Below are 20,924 nucleotides of genomic sequence, written 5' to 3'. Positions count from 1 at the left end.
CATAGAAAGACCTGATCTACATCTGATTGGAGGTTTACCGTGTCCTCTATGTTGCCTACTCTCATGAAAATCCTAGTGTCATCTGCAAAGGATGATACAGTACTATAGGTTGTGTTCTTGTCTATGTCCGACATGAGGATGAGAAAAAGTACTGGAGCAAGCACAGTACCCTGGGGGACTGAGCTCTTCACGGTTGATGGGCTGGATTTTATTTTGTTGACTATTACACATTGGGTTCTGTCAGTCAGGAAATTGTAGATCCATCTGCCTATTTTTCCGGTAATTCCTTTTGAACGCATTTTATGTGCAATAACACCATGGTCACATTTATCAAAAGCTTTTGCGAAATCTGTGTAAATTACATCAGCGTTTTGTTTGTCTTCCATAGCATCTAATGCCATATCATAGTGGTCCAGCAACTGCGACAGGCAAGAGCGCCCTGTTCTGAAACCATGTTGTCCGGGGTTATGGAGTTGCTGTGATTCCATGTATTTTGTGATCTTACTTCTTAGCACTCTCTCAAAATTTTTTATGATGTGCGATGTTAGCGCTATCGGTCTGTAATTTTTTGCCTCTGCCTTATTTCCTCCTTTATGAAGTGGTGCTATCTCTGCTGTTTTTAGTATATCAGGAATAACGCCAGTATCTAGGCTTTGTCTCCACAGAATGTGGAGGGCCTGCGATAGTGGTTTTTTACAGTTCTTTATGAATATGGAGTTCCAAGAATCCGGGCTTGGCGCAGAGTGCATAGGCATACTGTTTATGGCTTCTTCAAAATCCAGTGGGGATAGGGTGACGTCTGATATATGATTTGATGTTGGTATCGTATCCATGAAAAATTCATTTGGGTTATCAATCTTTAGTGTGTTTAGTGGCTCACTGAAAACAGAGTCGTACTGCGTCCTCAGTAGCTCGCTCATTTCTTTGTTGTCATCTGTGAAAGTTCCATCTCCCTTCCGCAGGGGCCCGATACTAGATGTGGTTTTTTATCTTGATAAATCAACTTTGAGAACAATATACATATGACACAGCTGATATATGACACTAGTAAGCAGTCATGACTGAGGTGACACAGCAGCTGCAGACACAGACAAGGCTAAGTAGGAAACAAACATGACTGGTGAGGTAACAGTACCAAGCACACACATGACTGGTGAGGTAACAGTACCAAGCACAGACATGACTGGTGAGGTAACAGTACCAAGCACACACATGACTGGTGAGGTAACAGTAACAAGCACACACATGACTGGTGAGGTAACAGTACCAAGCACACACATGACTGGTGAGGTAACAGTAACAAGCACAAACATGACTGGTGAGGTAACAGTAACAAGCACACACATGACTGGTGAGGTAACAGTAACAAGCACAGACATGACTGGTGAGGTAACAGTAACAAGCACAGACATGACTGGTGAGGTAACAGTAACAAGCACAGACATGACTGGTGAGGTAACAGTACCAAACACAGACATAACTGGTGAGGTAAATCTTACAATACACTGTGCAAGATAGGAAGAAGGTTTAAGCAAGTTACCGTGACCATTTAAATAACGTTTTCTATAATGCCCGTCGTGCAGTGCAGATATCTATCTATCTATCTTCGGAGATTGGATTTAATTATGTCAACTAAACGATTGTAATGTTTCTGAGCTCTTTTACAAACGTAGCTTATATATATATTGGTAAACACGAGACTGACATGGAGCCAATAAGGTCTAAAACACATATATACCGCCAGGAAAATTATGCCCGAAACGCTATGCGTATTAGTGGCTTTAGGTATTGTATGTACTAGCTCTATCTGTAAATCCAACTTTATGTTTGTAACTCATCTTCTATGTATGTACTAAGATTTTACGTATTCTTCTATGTATTGTACTAAGATAAGATACCTGAAAACAAATTTGAATTTTGAATTTTATGACGTCATAGACATGTCACCCATCTTGTGCACACCATACATTTTCACAACATTGTTATCTGATTTGCGTTAGGTTAGGTTAGGGTAAGTTGGGATAGGTTAGGTCAGGTTAACTTGGGATCTATCTTGAGGTTATCTTGAGATGATTTCGGGGCTTTTTAGTGTCCCCGCGGCCCGGTCCTCGACCAGGCCTCCACCCCCAGGAAGCAGCCTGTGACAGCTGACTAACACCCCAGGTACCTATTTTACTGCTAGGTAACAGGAGCATAGGGTGAAAGAAACTCTGCCCATTGTTTCTCGCCGGCGCCTGGGATCGAACCCGGGACCACAGGATCACAAGTCCAGTGTGCTGTCCGCTCGGTCGACCAGGGATAGGTTAGGTTAGGTCAGGTTAACTTGGGATAGGTTAGGTCAGGTCAGGTTATGTTGGGATAGGTTAGGTTGGGTTGGGGTAGTAGGGCTGACATAGAGGGATTAATGGGGGGATATTAGGTATGAAAATCCTATTCTATATAGTAGAACCCATATAGGTTGGTTTTCATAAGCACCGCTCCTGTGCCAGGTAAGTCCACCACGGGCTCACCATAGCCCATGCTACTTGCCCCGTTCCTGTACCAGGTAAGTTACGGGCTCACCATAGCCCGTGCTACTTGCCCCGTTCCTGTACCAGGTAAGTTACGGGCTCACCATAGCCCATGCTACTTGCCCCGTTCCTGTACCAGGTAAGTTACGGGCTCACCATAGCCCATGCTACTTGCCCCGTTCCTGTACCAGGTAAGTTACGGGCTCACCATAGCCCGTGCTACTTGGAACTTGTTCAGAGTAGCTGAATCTATAACAACAACGTCAGGTTGGCTTTGAAGGTATTAACTCCACCACAATCACTATAACACCAGTTGGTGGGGGAAGATCGTGCTTTATTTGAAATTTTTTATTTATATTATTTTTTTAATTTCATTTTCCGTAACTCTTATGTATTCTCTTCAATTCCGAAACTAAAGCTAGGTACAGTGGTTATTATACATTAAATAATAATTTAAAATAAAACTGCCTCGGTACAATCACTCTATTTATGCAATTTCTTTCTTTAAACTACTCAGTTTGATTATTATCTTCACGAGGAATCAACTTTGCAGAATAAAGTATAATTTGCAATATAAATGGACAATTCTTTATAAATTAAACCTCTTGGCCGCAGCCAAATTTAAAACTCTCACAATGTTCCCATTTTCTTGTAAGTGGTTTAAATACAAAATAAATAAATATTAGGGTTGGTTTATCGTTAAGAAATCGACATTAATTTTTATCCACCTCAAAACAAAAAGCTAAATTGTCTGTATCAATATAATGCAACGCGGTTCGAAGCATTTAATAATATTAGAATTACCGCCTATGCAACGGAAAAAGAACTTCAGTTTAAACGGGTTGAGCAAGATTTATAATACTATTGTATCCCATACACTATAGATGAGAGAAAATGGAAGAGGTAGAGACCCATTTTCTATGTGTGGAGTCAGCTGGTGCCGGAGTCCCACAATGCACCAGCGGAGGAAGATGGTCGTGGAGTGAGTATCGCCCGCTTGATTCAGTTGGGATGTGTTGTCATACCGCTTTCCATCCGTCTTATTAGCCATCGTAGCCTTGAAATTGACGTAGAAGGTGTACCGTAGCTAATAAAATATTCACCGTTCGTAGTACTCTACCCCAAAACTGTAGAAATTTGTGACAAATGCTTGATAAATGTCGTGAGTAGTGTTTGTTTACGTTTCTAGGGCTGTGTTTACATGGAACAGCTGATTGCATGGTTTACCGCGTTGCGCTTTTCAGCGCTCATTATTTGACGCCGCCGTCGTCATGGTGATGCCTGTAGCCATGTGGGAGATAACAGGTCTATACTTTATGCGAAAGTGATGACAGTGACGTGATGAGACTTAGAGACAGTGGTGTAGCCTTCACAGAAGCGTAACTAGCTGATCATCTCACCGATCTTCAGTTTGTCTTAATTATTCGTATCTGGCCAATAACACTTAAAGTGTCATATTGATTACTAAATATTGCGGTATTTATGCTCGTTGATTCATCCGTTTGTCAGGAAATTGAATATATATCGATATAAATTAATAAAGGAGGAAAGTGCATTTATTCTTCACATATTGCAATATATTTTTATATTAAAGCAATGTAACGCTTGTAAGTCCATTCAAGGTTTAAATTGTATGCGATTTTATAGATTATATTTTTTAGGTATTACTAATTTATATTCCAAATCCTGCATAATTTTATAGGTTTGATATCTCGTGAAGCCAGTTTTATTTTATTATTTAATGTATAACTTCTGGACCTTAGTTTGTTTTATTTAATTTGTTTAGTTTCTAATTCGAGATTGAAAAGAAGGATGACAGGTGTTGCGCAAAATTAAATTAAAATATAAATAATCTACCCACGAATTTGTATTTAACATCATGGGTTGTGAACATAGGACCACTAGATTGTACCTTGTTATATTTTACTGAAGGTCCTTATTATCACCTATAATCGCCATTAATTTGTATTATATAATTAATTTGAGTAGGGAATCATCCAGTACGCATCGGTGCCATATGTACGATTTGAAACTGTATCTTTATTTTCTTTGGAATTTAAGCTTGCAACACCTATTTATGATAATGAAATTAAGCATTCTATTGAAATTAGGCATTAGAGATACCATTTTATGTTTTATATACGGTGTGAACGAGGTCCGTAACCTGAACGAGGTCAGGTATCCAAAGGATACCTGATCAACCAGGCTGTGACTCATACGTCAGGCTGCGAGCAGCCGCGTCCAACTGCCTGGTTGATCAGTCCGGCAACCAGGAGGCCTGGTCGACGACCGGGCTGCGGGGACGCTAAGCCCCGGAAGCACCTCAAGGTAACCTCAAGGTAACCTCAAGGTAACCTCAAGGTAGTCGATATCAGTCATTACAGATTGTAAGCATAACTGCCCCAAATTCTTTACACATTTGGTCGCTAATACCTCGAAATACTCCGGAAAATCTCGGTTCGAATTACAACACTAGGATATTTTTTCCGATTGAGAAAATTTATGTATTTAAGTTATATGAGGTTTACGGGAATTATTTAGGCATTAACAGTGGCTACCATATAGAGTGTAGTGTCATCATTGTAACCCAAATAGAGGCATGGGTTTTTAATGTGAATTATTATATATCTAATATATATATTTTTAATGTGCATGATTATATTATCTAATCAGTATCTGTATCTCAGATCAGTATCTCGGAATTCGTCAGTACACTCGTTTTTTGATACTGGCTTGGTTGTGTCTTTTCATAGGCTTGTCTTAGGTTTTTCTTACGCTCGAGAGTGAGTACTTGACTATCTTATTCATGTTAGCAACCTAAAAGATCTCTTATTCCATCTGTAACAAAGAGGACATTTGAGAGACCAAGGACATGGGAGAGAGCGAGGAGGACACAAAGGGGGGGGGGGAGGGACATGCAAGGAGAACAGGAAAGAAGGATGCAAGTAGGATGATAAGGGTAAGGAGGGAAGGCAGGGGAGGGAATTATCAGGGGAGGGAGGGCCTTCCAAGGGCTATACGACTATATAGCCCTCAGAAGGGGTCAGGATAAGGATTTGGGATGGGACGGGGGGAAGGAATGGTGCCCAACCACTTAGACGGTCGGGGATTGAACGCCGACCTGCAAGAAGCGAGACTGACGCTTTACCGTCCAGCCCAAGCGGTTGGGGTAAGAAAACAGAATTCTTCTTTGTGTCGGGGTACAGACAGCCAGTGTATCTTGGTAAGGGAAAGTCATCCTCATTATGTACATGTTATTGAATATTACATAATATTGTGTTCCAATTTAATCCTCAAGTGTCTGTTTGAGGAAGGATATTGACAGGTGACAAGTTATACGCAGACTAAGACGTAGACGATATGAAAACATTTTAAACGCGCTTAATTGATTTGATATTGTAAGGTGGCGATTAACCAGCGACTTGAAATTATCAGAGTACATGATACTCTTAGTTCAGAAAAATACTATTATTATCATCATATTAACTATTATACTCTAAAAATCATAATTTAAAATCTTAGTTCAGAAAAATACTTTAAAAACATAATTTAATCCAACGAAGCCAAGAATTTGTTATTTAATCAAGTGGTAAACATGTAGAATACCTTAACAAAAAAAAATAATTAAATCTATACCGTATCAATATTTACCAATCAGATTGGTTCTTCGTTGGCGTGCGCGTTTAGTAAAACATACAATTGTAATGGGGAGACTAGTATACCCCTGCTTAAGTTTGTATTTTTTTTTTTAGTTTTATTTTGATACTGGTGCTACATAGCCTTCCCGGCTTGGCGCCTTCTTTGATAATTACTTTATTTTCATACAAGCAGCTGTATCTGGCATTGCTCGAGCGTAGAACAAGGGGTCATATTTCAATTACACACAATCTTCATCATTTTAACATCTTCAATTCTACAGTCGAACCTGATGGATCCCTTGAGTTCACACACAATCTAAATTTCACCAAGTACATCTTCACACACACTGTCACCAATGCTGTGCATCCTCACAAGCAGTGCCAGATTATCCAAGAGGCGCGGTAGGCACAGTGCCTATGGTCTACGAGATGGGGTGGGGTGTCCTATGAAAATGAAATGAGAACTTTTTCTTTCCCTTTTTATACGGGATATTATTGAATTGATACTGAACTACTTTTCTATGGGATACTATTAAATTGATACCGAACAACTTTTATAGTTATTTATTACTTAATCCTGTCGGTATCGATTTATGTTACGTAATTATTTCCTGTGCTATTCTATTTAGGCATATTATAATTCTCCACCAGCCAGCTGTGCTTCTTGTAAACAAAACTATTTCTATTCTGTACAAAAACAGATGATCTAACCCATTTTCTTTTATTCAGCACTTAGCAGACATCACTGAATCTTTGTTTTTCTTTCAACAACACATTTTTAATTAGATATTAGCTTGTGTTATTAGTGAATGTTGTCAAATCTGAAACCTTATCTTGAAGGTGCCAAAGGCCTACGAAAGTTTTAATCTGGCCCTACTCACTTGGAACGTGTTTTTATTTTGTACACTACACACGATCTCCATCATTATGATATCCTCGCTACTATTAAACATCCTCCGAGTATCAAGGTGATAAAATTTGTGGTTATGAGGGCTCCATGTCACCATGGAGTCCCTCTAGAACTGGTGTTGAATCGGTTTCTCTTGTGAAAATAAATGATCATGAATGTATCACGGGAAGAAGCTGTTATAAACGTTTGTATCATGAGTACTGTTTACTGTTAAACAAAAATTAAAACTAGGATCCTGAAGCTGGAACCTCTTCTAGCCTATGACATGTCATGTTACTCCTGGGACAGTCACGTGGTATATACAGTATATTAATCTGAACAACAGTTCCCACTACAATCATTGGTAATCGAGTAAATCAGCGGATCGCAATCCTGGGGACGATAGGCAGTAAACTTGAATTCATAATTGTGAGTACTTATCAAAAAGAGTTCCTCTACGAAACACCTCCGACTATGGTGGATAAAGGTGGGATATGGAGGGCTGAATAAAGCTCTGGAGGTCCTGCGCTGCTTGACTAGCGCCCTTCCTTCGTTAGTGGTCTAGCACGTGCTTAGACCAATAGCAAATAGGTACAGATATATACACCAATAGTAATCCATCATAGAAGTCGAATAGGTCTGGACCTTATGACGTCATGAAAGAGTACTCAGGACGTTGGAAGACTTGTCTCCAATCTGATGATATGACTTGACCCTTTTGGGCCCAGGGGGCACAAACTTCACATTGACTCCACTCCCCTTACCTGTAAAACAGAGTTCTAATGATGACTTGTATAATCTGCTCTGGATACTCATAGACTGGGTCTGCAGCGGTCCTTTCAATATCATAGGCCTCTCCAGCCTAGGGGGGCTATCTGTGGTGTGATGATATTGTTTTGATACTGCAACAACCAGCAATTGCATGCAACAGCACCAACACCGGTGGTGGTCATACAAGAGATGAGGTGGCAGACGTTCACAATATGCGAGAGCCATCGCCGAAGTCCACTGTATCTCAGGTGGAGAGAAAGGGTCAGGTGTCAGGATGTGGGATTTGCAACTGCAACGGCCCACTTGTGGACACTCCAGATGTAAGGTTCTGGACAACCCTCGTCTCCAAACGATCATACAGGTAGTCCCCCCCCCTCCCCCCATCACTGGGTCGTTAGCTTCCCCAACAGCTTAAGCAATCTAGAGAATAGACTAATGGTTCTCACACTAAATTCAGTATTTAGTGCTAACGGGCTATGGGGGTCTTGATACCCTGAGCCAACCCGCAAGTAGCAATAATTAATAACAGAGCAAAATAACTGGGCAGTACTCAGAAAAGGGGATTACGAAAAGAAAAGTTTATTTATTCAGTAAAGTTACTCGCAAATACACTCTTATATGAAGTGTCTTTAATCAAGAGTGTCACATTCAACAGCGAAGCAAAACATATGCAGCAGGACCTCCATCCCACCACTCTGCTTGGCATGCACGAGCCCTCAGTCTCTATCCTCTTGCATAGGTATGAACAAAGTAAAGTAAATTGAACACTAGGGAACACTGACTGAACTGCACTCGGAACTTGCAGTGGCAATCAACAATGAATTGAATAACACAACAAACCCACTGTAACACTTGACTAATGATCAACACGTCACTTTAGATACCACACTAATTAATTTACGTTAACACTTGTCAATGAGACAATCACAAATCAATTGACGTTAATTGATGGTAACGCACTTGTCACAAAGACAACACACAAATACTTCATAAACTTATCACAAAGGCAAAAATAAACAATGAGATAAATATGCGTTTGTCACTGCAACCCGTCCTCGACTCAAGTCCATTACATCCAGCGGTCGACCCCACAGACGCATTCATAAATTTTAATATGCTGTTCATTCAAAACGGAAATTTTCTCAAGTATAAATTAATATTATAATATATTAGCATATTGTGCATATATAGGCATAGGTTAGGTTAGGTGTTTAGGTTCTGTTGGCGATTATTTGTATTTGTAGTACGTGGGTGAAGCATTTATAGCGTTGTGATTCGAACAAAATTCGTCAGTGAAGCACTTGTTCCGGATATGTTCGAACGTCAGCAGTTGTGAGTCGTGTGTAAACCGCTTTTCATTCATAAACAGGGGGTTTGGCGGATGCATGGAATCACTTTTGGATCTTTGTTTGGAGGACGGGCTGGTCACTGAGACAAATGAACAAATGAGATACTCACCCAACTCAACCCGTCCTCCAAACAAAGACCCAAAAGTGATTCCATGCACCTGTTAAACTCCCCATTTATGAATGAAAAACGATTTACACAAGACTCACAACTGATTTCGTTCAAACACTTCCAGAACAAGTGCTTCACTGACGAATTTTATTCGAACTACAATACTATAAATGCTTCACCTACGTACTACAAATAATTGCCAACAGAACCTAAACACCTAACCTAACCTAACCAGTGCCTAAATATGTACACTATGCTAATATATTATAATATTAATTTATATTTAAGAAAATTCCTATTTTGAATGAACAGCATGTAAACATCAGCCCGTCCTCCAAAGACCCAAAAGTGATTCCATGCACCTGCCAAACCCCCTGCTTATGAAAGGAAAACGGTTTACACAAGACTCTCAACTGATTTCGTTCGAACACTTCCGGATCAAGTGCTTCACTGACGAATTTTGTTCAAACCACAAAGCTGTAAATGCTTCACCCACGTACTACAAATACAATAATAGCCAACAGAACCTAAATGCCTAACCTAACCTATGCCTATATATGCGCAATATGCTAATGTATTATAATATTACCTTATATTTAAGAACATTCCTGTTTTGAATGAACAGCATGTAAACTTTTATGAATGCGTCTATGGGGTCGACCGCTGGATGTAATGGACTTGAGTCGAGGACGGGTTGCCCAACTACATTAATAGGATGACCTCATGTGTCACAAAGACACAACTTATACTTATGTAAGTGTCACTGAGACACTAACGCCAAAATAACAAATGTAGTAACAAACCCGTGGTGTCGCAAGACAAAATTATATATCACATGGACAACACTGAATGTGGAGTGTGTATTTAAACAATTATGCAAATGGTGTACAGTTCAGTTTCACACAGACTGCTGCACTAACACCTGTCTACGGTCTCTCGTCCATATTACCTCTCACTTGTACTGGGTGATTACTAGATATAATCAAGGTTGGGCAGCTGATCAAAGATCACAAAGTAACTAAAATATAATGGAACAAAGGTAGAGAATAATTACTGTAAGGCCGGCCTGGTCACACTCACACTCGTCATCATACAACCTTGGCAGCCACTGAGACACAGCAGCGTCTCTGTAGCACTTTAGAGCCTTAGATGACTACTAAACTCTATCACACATGATGACATGAAAATATCCTCATGGTTCACATGTGGTGGCAAGTGTGTTACAGGCAGGTTTTACTAATAATCTTTATATGGCTTTGTAGTTTGTATTAAAGCAGATTCAGTAGTGTTTCTATTGAAAATGGTTTTGCTATTTGTTACTGAAGTAGACCTCTCCCAACCAGTTTGGTAAGACTTTCAGACAAATTAACAAATAAAGCATTAGATAACTGACCACTTCTTACAGAATATCTATGTTGTGAAATTTGAAATTTCAAATCTTTAGATGTTTGCCCTATGTTGAACATAATACTGTACAATCTTTACAGGGTATTTTGTAAATACAGTTATCACTACAAGGGCTGTTTTAAACTACTGTAATATTTTTCCAATTGTATTTTCATAATTAAATATCACGTGTAGATAAAAAAAAATCAAGGCCTTGACAGTATTTTTTAACACAGAAAATTATAGTAAGCATAACACTTTTTTGGGTGAATTTTGTGATATGTACATTGAGCTTTTATTACTACAAGCTCCTAAAATATTTGCTGGGACTAACAATTCATAGAGGTCCCTCTCTTCATCCCTCTCCTCCCTCCCTCTCTTTCTCTCTTTTTTTTTTTTTTTCTCTCTCTCTCTCTCTCTCTCTCTCTCTCTCTCTCTCTCTCTCTCTCTCTCTCTCTCTCTCTCTCTCTCTCTCTCTCTCTCTCTCTCTCTCTCTCTCTCTCAGTCTCTCTCTCAGTCTCTCTCAGTCTCTCAAAAATGTTTTAACATGTTTGTAATTAAATTTGTTTTTTACAGGTGTGTGTTAAGAACGTGAACAATTGTCGATATTGTTGGTCACCAAGTGTGCGTCGGGTTGCTTTCATCCTTCCTTGTTCTTGTTACTTATCCTTATTGTGAATTGGCATCACCACTTTCATCCTGTCGTGTTACCCTTGCCCTTCCTTCTTGGCTCCCCATCCAGACATTCTGGTCAAAATGGAGAGTGAAGATGTTGGAATTTATTCTACCTCATCCCCACCTCCCTGCTCATCTGTATCCTCTGTAAGCAATGCTTCTTCCTCCACCTTTGCTTCCTTGGCTACCCACAGTCAACATTGTACATCCAACTCTATCTGTGCTTCATCCTGCAAAGAAGACATGGAGGTGCAGGAGTTGAAGGTTCGCCTTCGAACTCGCAGGACTCGTGGCATATCGACGTCTGACAATGCTGATGAGGGACGACAGAAAAGTAAGTGAAGCCAGTTTGCTTTTGTAACCATGTTGGTGGAGTCTTAATTCTTGCAGCTGCAACATTTTTTTACGTGCAGAAAATAAAGATATCTATTTGTGATGCTGGTGGTGCAGTGGCATAAAATAAGGAATACAATAAAGACAAAATGGGCAATTACTTTGTATTTACAAGGGCCAAAGCTGAGTAATGTATTTATTTATTTTTTATTTAAATATATATATATACAAGAAGGTACATTGGGTTTATGAGAGAACATAGCATTGATGTTTTTACATTCTTGTAAAGCCACTAACACACACAGCATTTCGGCAGGTCCTTAATCTAACAGATAATCAGATAATTTTAAGTAGGTACAGTAATTTCTAGCAAAATTGAAAAAATGGGCAATTGTTAGTTATTGAAGTAAAGTTAGTTATTCTTTTTAGTTATTGGGTAAAGTTACATATCTCCAGACATTTAAGAAAGTTATTAATGTTCTTGGTGCAAATATTATGGAATAAAAAAAAAGACATTTTATAAAATTACATTATTGATTGGATACTGTGCATTCAATACCAGAGATATTTTTTGAAAATATTAACATCCAGAGATTTGACACAACCAAATCTCTGAGCACCCTAGTGCCAGTCTCCAGACAGAGGGCATACTGTCAGATTTGGGTTTAATTTATTTATCTTATGAGAAGGTACATTAGGTTTATGAGAGTATATAGCATTGATGTTTTTACATTCTTCCAAAGCCACTAACAGACATAGCGTTTTGGGCAGGTCCTTAATCTAACACACATTTTAAGTAGGTAATTTGTAGCAAAATTTGAAGAATATTAATAGGTACAATGTAAGAAAATTTGAAGAATATTAATAGGGGCATTGTAGTAAAATTTGAGGTTTATAACAGATACATTATAGCAAAACTTGCATTCAACATAACTATGATACAAGTGGATAGCAGTGATTACAATGGTGAGGTTGCATGTCTTAGGCACATATATTGGGAGAGTGGATAGCACAAGATATAAATGGTGATAGACCCATGGCATAGACTCCAGACGGGTAGAGCAGAGGTCACACCAAGAAGATATGCCGCTGGGCCGATCTGCTGAGACACAGAGCTAAAGAAAAATATCCAGTTTTGAACACGGCCAAAAGAGCTGGAAAGCAAGTCTGAGTTGGCTAAATAGTAGCCAAATAGATTACCATGCCTGAGAACGTCTCCAGTCTGGACACCATCCAAAGCAACAAGAGAATTGGGGAAATAGGATATGCACCCTGCCTTGACCAGTTCAGCCAAAAAGCATCCATTACATCGGGGAACAGAGCCACATAGGAGGGAGTCTGCTGGTTCTATGTCAGTGGGAAGAATTCGACGTTGGGGAACTGAGCGACCAGGCCCCAGAATTGAATTGATGGAAGATCAGGCTCCATAGCTATGGCTATGGCTATGGTGGGCCCAGACTGAGCTTTGTCTTTGGCTACTCCTACTGATCCTTTTCCTTCCCCCAGCCTCTTCCTTGGCAGGGACAACCACCGAGTCCCTAGTGGTTACTACCTTGTCACCTGTGGTGACGCAATATTTGATGGTTTCTGTAGTCTTTTGCCCACTATTTTCAGGAAGTCCATGATTAACATCCTTGCAGTAGAGTGTGCACATTTCCCACAACCACTGTTACATACCATGATCAGTTTGGCCCTGCTATGTGGCCTAAATATTTTGATGTTTGTCATAATGACCACGTCCACCCTGACGATTTACATATACACAGACATCTTATGGACTCTGTGGATGCACGTGTTGAAGGCCCCCTTCTAAGGAAGTGACCATCTGCCTTGCTCCCATATCTCTCATTGGTGAGGCCCCAGTTTGGGTCTCCAAGAATATCCTATTGAATTACATTACCTGCACGGTCATTTTGTTCAATATTGATGTGAGAGACAGGGAATTTTACTCTTTAACAGGGAATTTTACTCTTTGACTGTGTGACATGGCTGGTTATGATCTCGCTAATTATCTATAAACTGCACAACATGGTTGGGGAAGTTTTAAAGTACTGCATAAGATTTAAAACTCCTGCAGGTACAATAGGCTCACATCTGCTTCTTCAGGCCTCCAGTAAACAAATATAGTCTTTGAAAAAATTGTGGGCATCCCTCCGGTGTGTGCCGAGGGCCTTAGTACTGTGAAGGTAACCATGAGTAGTGCACAGTAACTTCGATTTTTTTTTTTTTTTTTTTTAAGATATATACAAGCATTGTTACATTCTTGTACAGTCACTAGTATGCGTAGCATTTTGGGCAAGTCCTTAATCCTATGTTCCCTGGAATATGACCCCCACGTAGAATTGTTTTTACAGCCAAGTACCCATTTTACTGCTGAGTTAAACAGAGGCTACAGTTAAGGATTTGCTCCCAGTAAATCCTCCCCAGCCAGGATACAAACCCATGACAAAGCGCTCGCGAAACGCTAGGTGAGTGTCTTACCACTACACCACGGAGACTGGTATCAACTGAATGGCATGTGGCACTATGCTGTGCTTGGATGATGAGATTACTACACCTGCCACAATCGCTTAGTGGTTCATTATGGAGCAAAAAGTTTGATAGTTATATATAATATGTGTATGTATATACGTACAGTGTAATAGCAGCAAAAAAAGTATGTTTTATTTTATTTTTTTTTTTTTTTTGAGATATATACAAGAGTTGTTACATTCTTGTACAGCCACTAGTACGCGAAGCGTTTCGGGCAGGTCCCTGGAATACGATTCCCTGCCGCGAAGAATCGTTTTTTCATCCAAGTACACATTTTACTGTTGCGTTAAACAGAGGCTACAGTTAAGGAATTGCGCCCAGTAAATCCTCCCCGGCCAGGATACGAACCCATGACAGCGCTCGCGGAACGCCAGGCGAGTGTTTTACCACTACACCACGGAAACTGCAAAGATGATCAGGGCCTGTCCGGGAGTTGAACCCGGGACCTCTCGCACCCTAAGTGAGAATCATACCCCTAGACCAACAGGCCACTGTTCAAAGTTCAATATTGTTCAAAGAATATTAAATTATTTAATACAGTATTGTGCATGTTTTAGTGATTTGAATATATCTGTGTGTACCAATGTCCTACATATTTTGTGATACAGTACAAGTAACATTATTGACAGCTCAGTACATCATTGCAGTTGAAAAAAACATGTTAAAAACATTAAAAATATGAAGAAAAAATAATATATTCAGTTTGTGCTGTTGTAACATTGTATAAAATAAACACCTTTTTCTTTGACAAACGGGTTTAGGCAACTTGCAGCAATGTCATCTAAATTTGTCACGTGTCATGATTATTGGGTTTTACAAATGTAAAATTCTGGGAATTTTATATAATTTTTACGCAGATAGTCACTTATGCAAGTCCCGATATCATCACCCCATTGTTGCAGATTTCTAATGTAATAAAATATGTGCTTGCTAGCATTTGATCACTAGTTGCCCACTTTAAGTTCTCTAGTTTCACTCAACTCTTCTGGTACTGGGTCTTCTGTCACCTTTTCTTATGAATCATCAGTGCTGATATATTCTGTGTTACTATGACTAAGAGAGCCACTGGAGCCTGGTTCAGACAATGGTTGCCTCTCTTTTTTTTTACATCAGTCTTCATGCCAATTCTGGTGGTCCAGCTTGTTGGAAGTCTTTACAACTAAAACTTTTGCCAGGTGATACTATAAGTCTTTTTCCCCAAGCTCTGCCAGCTGGCTTGATAAGGTATACTACTGGGAAAATTCCCTGGGTATCAGAGTAGTGCAGCTTGTTAAGAATTCAGTCCTTACAAAGGGGACAAATGCCTGTGGTTTGAAGTGACTGCAGAGTAAAGAATCATTGTTAGTCATGTCCTTAAGAAGCTCCACAAGCAGATATGGGAATCATTGCTTTGGCAATGCTGTGAAATGCATCCCCCTGACCACATTCTAATCTCTTAAAATTTTCTGTCACACCTTTTTTCATAGGTCCAAAGAAGCATGCATATAGAGGCTGGAGAAGGTGCTGTTAGGAGGAAGTAAAAGGAATTGAATTTTATTTTGCTCACACAGTTCGATAACTGTGTGTGATGCCAGGTTGTCACCCATTACTACTCTGGGAGAATTATCATCAAGGGTTCTGAAATATGATATCATAATAGTCTTGAAGCAGTCTTTGAAGCAATAATTATCAGACCACCTGGATTTTGTTCAGTTGTACCGAGCATTACTTTGCTCACCCAACTGTTCATTCTGCCTTGTACACGATATATGGTGCAAGTGAAATAACTACCATTATTGCTACTAGCAAGCATGATAGATAAAGACATCATTGAAATGTTCATGAGTTTTTCAGGTTGCTTTGTACCCTTCATAAAATAACACCTGGTTGCTTCTTGGTTCATCAGAGAAGTTTGTTTTGTCACAGTTAATAATGGTTTATGGAGGTATACTGGCAAGTCAAGTAGATTCTAAAGTTGTACAAAATTTATTCACCTGCTCAGCACTATTAGCAGCCCCTTTACAACTTATGTTCTGGCACACATGCTTGCTGATGGAGGTGTTATGACAGATGATACAACATTTGACCCACTCTTCACCTGGCATATTGTCTTTGAGCTACATTATGTTTTGACCTGTCTTGTTTAACCCCTACATTGCACACCTGTTTTGTACAACAAACCCCGTGGTGCATGTGTATGTGATATGATTATTACTTCAAACAGCGGAATGTATAGAATTTGTTGGTACGCACTCCCACACCATGGGGGAGGGGGGGGGGGGTTTAATGTTAGTCAATGACATTCAGATCTTACAGTTTATGTAGTAAATTGTAGAAATTAAAATGTTGACTTACTGCTCTGACCTCACTTCTAACGCCAACCTATCGATTGATCGTAAACTGTAGACAAACATTTAACCATACCCTTACTATATGAAAGGACCACAAGGCCACTGCCAGTGAAACAAACTCAAGAGTTATAATTAATAAATTAGATTAAATGATTATACCGTTTGATCTGAGTTATGTTAGTAGAACTGAATTTTGTTGCTAGTATGATGACCTCTTAATGTATGGTAACTTGTATCATTATCAGTAACCAAGAGGAGAAAAGAAACACGCAACATGTAGCTAGGTTCCACCTTGTGGATATCGGTGGCCTGCACAGAACACGTCCTGGTACTAACTCGTCCTACTAGTGAATATATATGTTATAAATTTGGGAAAATTTTCAGTTATTATGTAAACACACTGCCAGTTTATTCAGTGAATAATTTGTGAATATTTTTTACTTATTCTTTACATTGAGTTTGGAGTTTCCATGCCCATAACTGGCGCAGTAGCTCCCAACTTCCCAGTATCTATTAACAGGCCTGGATATAAGCAACCATTGGGAAAATAGTTATACTGTACTTATAAGCATGGGTCGGAACAGAGCTCGGGTTGATGTGGACCCAAATTTTGTTTTCCTTCTAACATTGTTAAAATGCATTCCATGATCACAATAAAAAAAATAACTTAATTACTGTACCTGTGGTGGAGTGATGATATTTCATGTTAACATCATCAGTTCATGATCGTTCCTAAAGTGAGCGCCCCAGTGAGGGTGCACAGGCCACTTACATGGCAGAAAGTGCCAAGAGTATACAGTGGACCCTTGGTTTACGAATTTAATTTGTTCGAAGAGACACCGAAAATTTGTAAACCGAAACGAATTTTCCCGTAAGAAATAATGTCAGTTGAATTCATCCGTTCCACAGACCCAAAAATATTAACTTAAAAATACATTTTATGCAGAATACTACTCATATTTTTTGCTATACAGGTACCTTACCTTTATGGAGGACTCTTGTTGGCATATGGAAGACGGTGAGGAGGAGAGGTGTTGGTGTTTGGAAGGGAAGTCCCCTTCTATTATAACATCAGGCAGTGATGAGATTTCTGGGGTACTCTCTCTCCTATATTTTTTAGGCATACTACTAGGACCTGGTTGTGGCTCACTGCTTGCTTGTCTTGCTAAGAATCTGTCTATAGACACTTGTGTTTCCCTACGTTTTAACACTTGCCTGTAGTGAGACATCATATCTCTTGTTTTTCCTCTATCATCATCCTCACAACGATTTTCTTAGGTTGAACTTTACCACTGACTCTCTCGGGACACATGGCATGATATATAATTAGAACTTTTATGTTCAGAAACCAAAAAAAAGTAGAAAAACAGTGAAATTCTTCACAAAGAATTCAAGCGCGTTCGTCACTAAGCGGGATACAGTAGTAAACTGAGCATGCCTCACCCCGCGCTCAGCAGAACCACATGCTCGTCAACCCATACATGTATCGACAAACTCAAAATCTGAGGCAAACCTCGTATACCGAGTCAAATTTTACGAGGAAATTTTCTTCGTATACCGAAAAATTCGTAAAGAGGGACATTTGTAAACCGAGGTTCCATTGCATATATATTTTTATTTTAATGTCCACTGACTTGATATTTCACTTGAAGCTGTTATGTACTAAAATCTGTCAGACATTGATACACACATATATGGAACATCAGTACACACAAATACAGTACAGTATTTGTATGTCACTAATATGCACACTAAAATTATTTATTTATAATTATGAAAGTATTTTTTCTGTTGTATTACTATATACACTATCAATCACACAATACTACATGTTTATACTCATTATGAAACACTCAGAAATTCTGGAGGGAGCAATATTTACTGAAGCAGTTTGCACGACACAAGGAAGCTCCATTCTGCAGCATGTTGTAACTTCGTTTCATGCCGTTGCTCTCCTTTGAGTATGTTACTACAAACATTGCACTCATGTTAGCCTTTTGCATGGTTTCCAGTACAATTCTTGGTATATGTTCTATTTTGTGTATCTGAAAGCTGCCTTTAAAACCAGTCTTTTGGGCCAGCAAGAGGCATTGTTGGGCTGAGAATTCCTCTAGTTATAACATGAATGTCTTTGCCAAACTTCATTAGAAAATGTAAAAACTGCAAAACTAAACATGTGCATAGTTGATTTCCAGCCTGATGCAGACAATTAGTCACAGTAACATGGCTGAAAATTATTTATTTATTTGTTTATTTTTATTTATTTATATATATATATAAGAAAATACATTGGGATTGTGAGGATACATAGCATAGTAATTACATTCTTGTAAAGCCACTAGTACGCACAGCGTTTCGGGCAGGTGACAATCAGATATGACACTAATGGTCCAGGACAGACCAAAATGTCATCAATTCTTTTATTTTCAGATTTATGGGGTGGGTGTCCTGATTTCACCATATACTGTACATGTTGTAACTGTTCAGCATGATTACATCAACAAGGTTGAAAAACATTTTTTTTTGGTCCATTTGACCAAATAGACATGCACACACTAAACAGCACCAGCCACCATGTCACTCTCGTCAACCAAACACATGATGATTGACCTTGCCACAAATTGCCATCTTACCAGTGTGAATGGTTGTAAACGTAATTACTTTGATTCTGTCTTTCCAATGCACTGCAAGCATTTTTTCACTTTTTCTTAGCTGACAGTCATCTACTGAAATACTTTCATCAAAGACTGGTATTTCTTTTCTTTGCAAGTTACTGTTCCACACACTCCAGTATTATGTTCAAGCAGGAGCTTAGTTACCAAGGGACTGATCTAATAACTATTAAAAATGTGGTCCTTGTTCAGCAATGGAACCATCAGCATCTTTACCACATTACCTGAAAAACTGTGAGAATCGAAAGTGTGTCGGTACCCGAATATACTGTAATATCAAATACTGTACAGTGATGTGATGACCAAACCACACATCAGAAAATGGAGAAAACAACAACATTTAGGTTCATCCTGGACCATTATTAAGTCATGTCACGTATAGTCTCACAATCACAGAAAACAAAGAATTTGAGTCCAAATCTGTGGCGCTTGTAACAAATACACTGCTCGAAAGCAAGATGTCCTTTGAAAAGTGCAAGTGATTTGTCAATCTCGCGCTTCTGACCTGGTATGTGGAAATCTTTGTACAGTACTTTCCATTCAGTTCATTAAGAATGTACCTCACCTTCTAGTCTATCATTTAACATTTGGTTGTCACTATTCTAAAAATGAATACACCCGAGAAGTAAAAAATACCTTTTGCAATACAGTACATATTTTTCCCAAAAAATAGGTTTTGGGACAACAGAGTCTGTTCCAATAGTCCTGGATGGCATGTTTTACAGAATGTTCCATCATCATACAGTGGGCAAAAAAAATATTTCAGTTATAGTAGTGTCCTTCCAACACTGCAAATGTGAATGTGGTGATATGGGAGTGTAGCATAGTGGTGTGGCATAGTGGTAGCGGTCCCCATGGCATAGCGATAAGACAGTCGCCCGGCACTTCGTGAGTGCTTTGGCCTGGGTTCGTATCCTGGCCGGGAAGGATTGACCGGGTACCAATCCTTAACTGTAGCCTCTGTTCACCCAGCAGTGAATGGGTACCTGGTTAAACAAATTGGGGGTCATATTCCGGGAAAAAATTTGGATTAAGGACCTGCCTGAAACGCTGTGTGTGCTAGTGGCTTTACAAGAATATAAGAATTTTTGCATATACAGGTATAAATAAAAAAAATGTAAAAAATAATATGTACTTGTTTTCATAAACTTTGGCAACCCACCAGTTTGTTTCCTGAGCATTGCTGTAGAACGCTCCATTTCATGCCGGTCTTCACCAGTGTATGAGAAAAGGTGTTTCCCGAGTTTACCTGAGAGTCACTAACCTTAGTGGCCTCGACAGGGACAGGAAGCCGGCAGCTTGTCGAAGGTCCCCCATTTGCCTTGATGATCTTTTCCAGGTATATTTTGAAATTCAACACAATTTTGGCAGTTACGGCTTTGGCGGGTAAGCAGTTCCATGGGTTAATAACCCTGTGTGGTGAAAAAAGCATCTCCTTTTTTCAGTCCTACATTGTGGCTTGTTAAGCTTGAGACCATTGCTCCTTGTTTGTGTTACATCTGACCTTTTGAAGAAATTTTCTGTATCAACATCCTCCAAATTGTTCAGTATTTTAAAGGTTTCAATAAGATCTGCTCTGTCATGCCTGGGTTGCAGTGTTGTTAGCCCTGTATAATGCCTACATCTTTTTCATCTAATGCAGGAATTTGTGGTGCTCATATTCATAAGTTAATAATAATTCTGTCTCTGCTTTCTGCAAATTATGAGTTACCTCTTAGTACATCATAAGT

At 39.3% G+C, this 20,924-nt stretch overlaps 1 protein-coding gene and 1 non-coding gene across 4 annotated transcripts in view; one reads left to right on the top strand and one right to left on the bottom strand.

The window, feature by feature from the left end:
* The first annotated feature begins 3,412 nt into the window (after nucleotides 1-3,412).
* Nucleotides 3,413-20,924, top strand: part of LOC123761721 (E3 ubiquitin-protein ligase RNF220) — a 319,808-nt gene continuing 302,296 nt past the window's right edge. For 2 of the 3 annotated variants that reach the window (XM_069330603.1, XM_045747856.2), the window contains exons 1-2: nucleotides 3,413-3,492; nucleotides 11,229-11,661. In XM_069330603.1, the coding sequence (XP_069186704.1) occupies nucleotides 11,409-11,661 (253 nt within the window). In that variant the 5' untranslated portion in view covers nucleotides 3,413-3,492; nucleotides 11,229-11,408. Of the gene's footprint in view, nucleotides 3,493-11,228; nucleotides 11,662-20,924 lie in introns of those variants that run through there. The other variant, XM_069330602.1, reaches the window with a different exon arrangement.
* Nucleotides 14,611-14,682, bottom strand: TRNAP-AGG (transfer RNA proline (anticodon AGG)). Its single transcript has one exon. It is a non-coding gene; the product is annotated as a tRNA-Pro (tRNA).

The sequence above is a fragment of the Procambarus clarkii genome, chromosome 24 (genome assembly GCF_040958095.1).
Source record: "Procambarus clarkii isolate CNS0578487 chromosome 24, FALCON_Pclarkii_2.0, whole genome shotgun sequence".
Taxonomy (NCBI): domain Eukaryota; kingdom Metazoa; phylum Arthropoda; class Malacostraca; order Decapoda; family Cambaridae; genus Procambarus; species Procambarus clarkii.
Note: the sequence above shows the minus strand (reverse complement) of the source record. Positions and strands in the feature narration are given on the sequence as shown.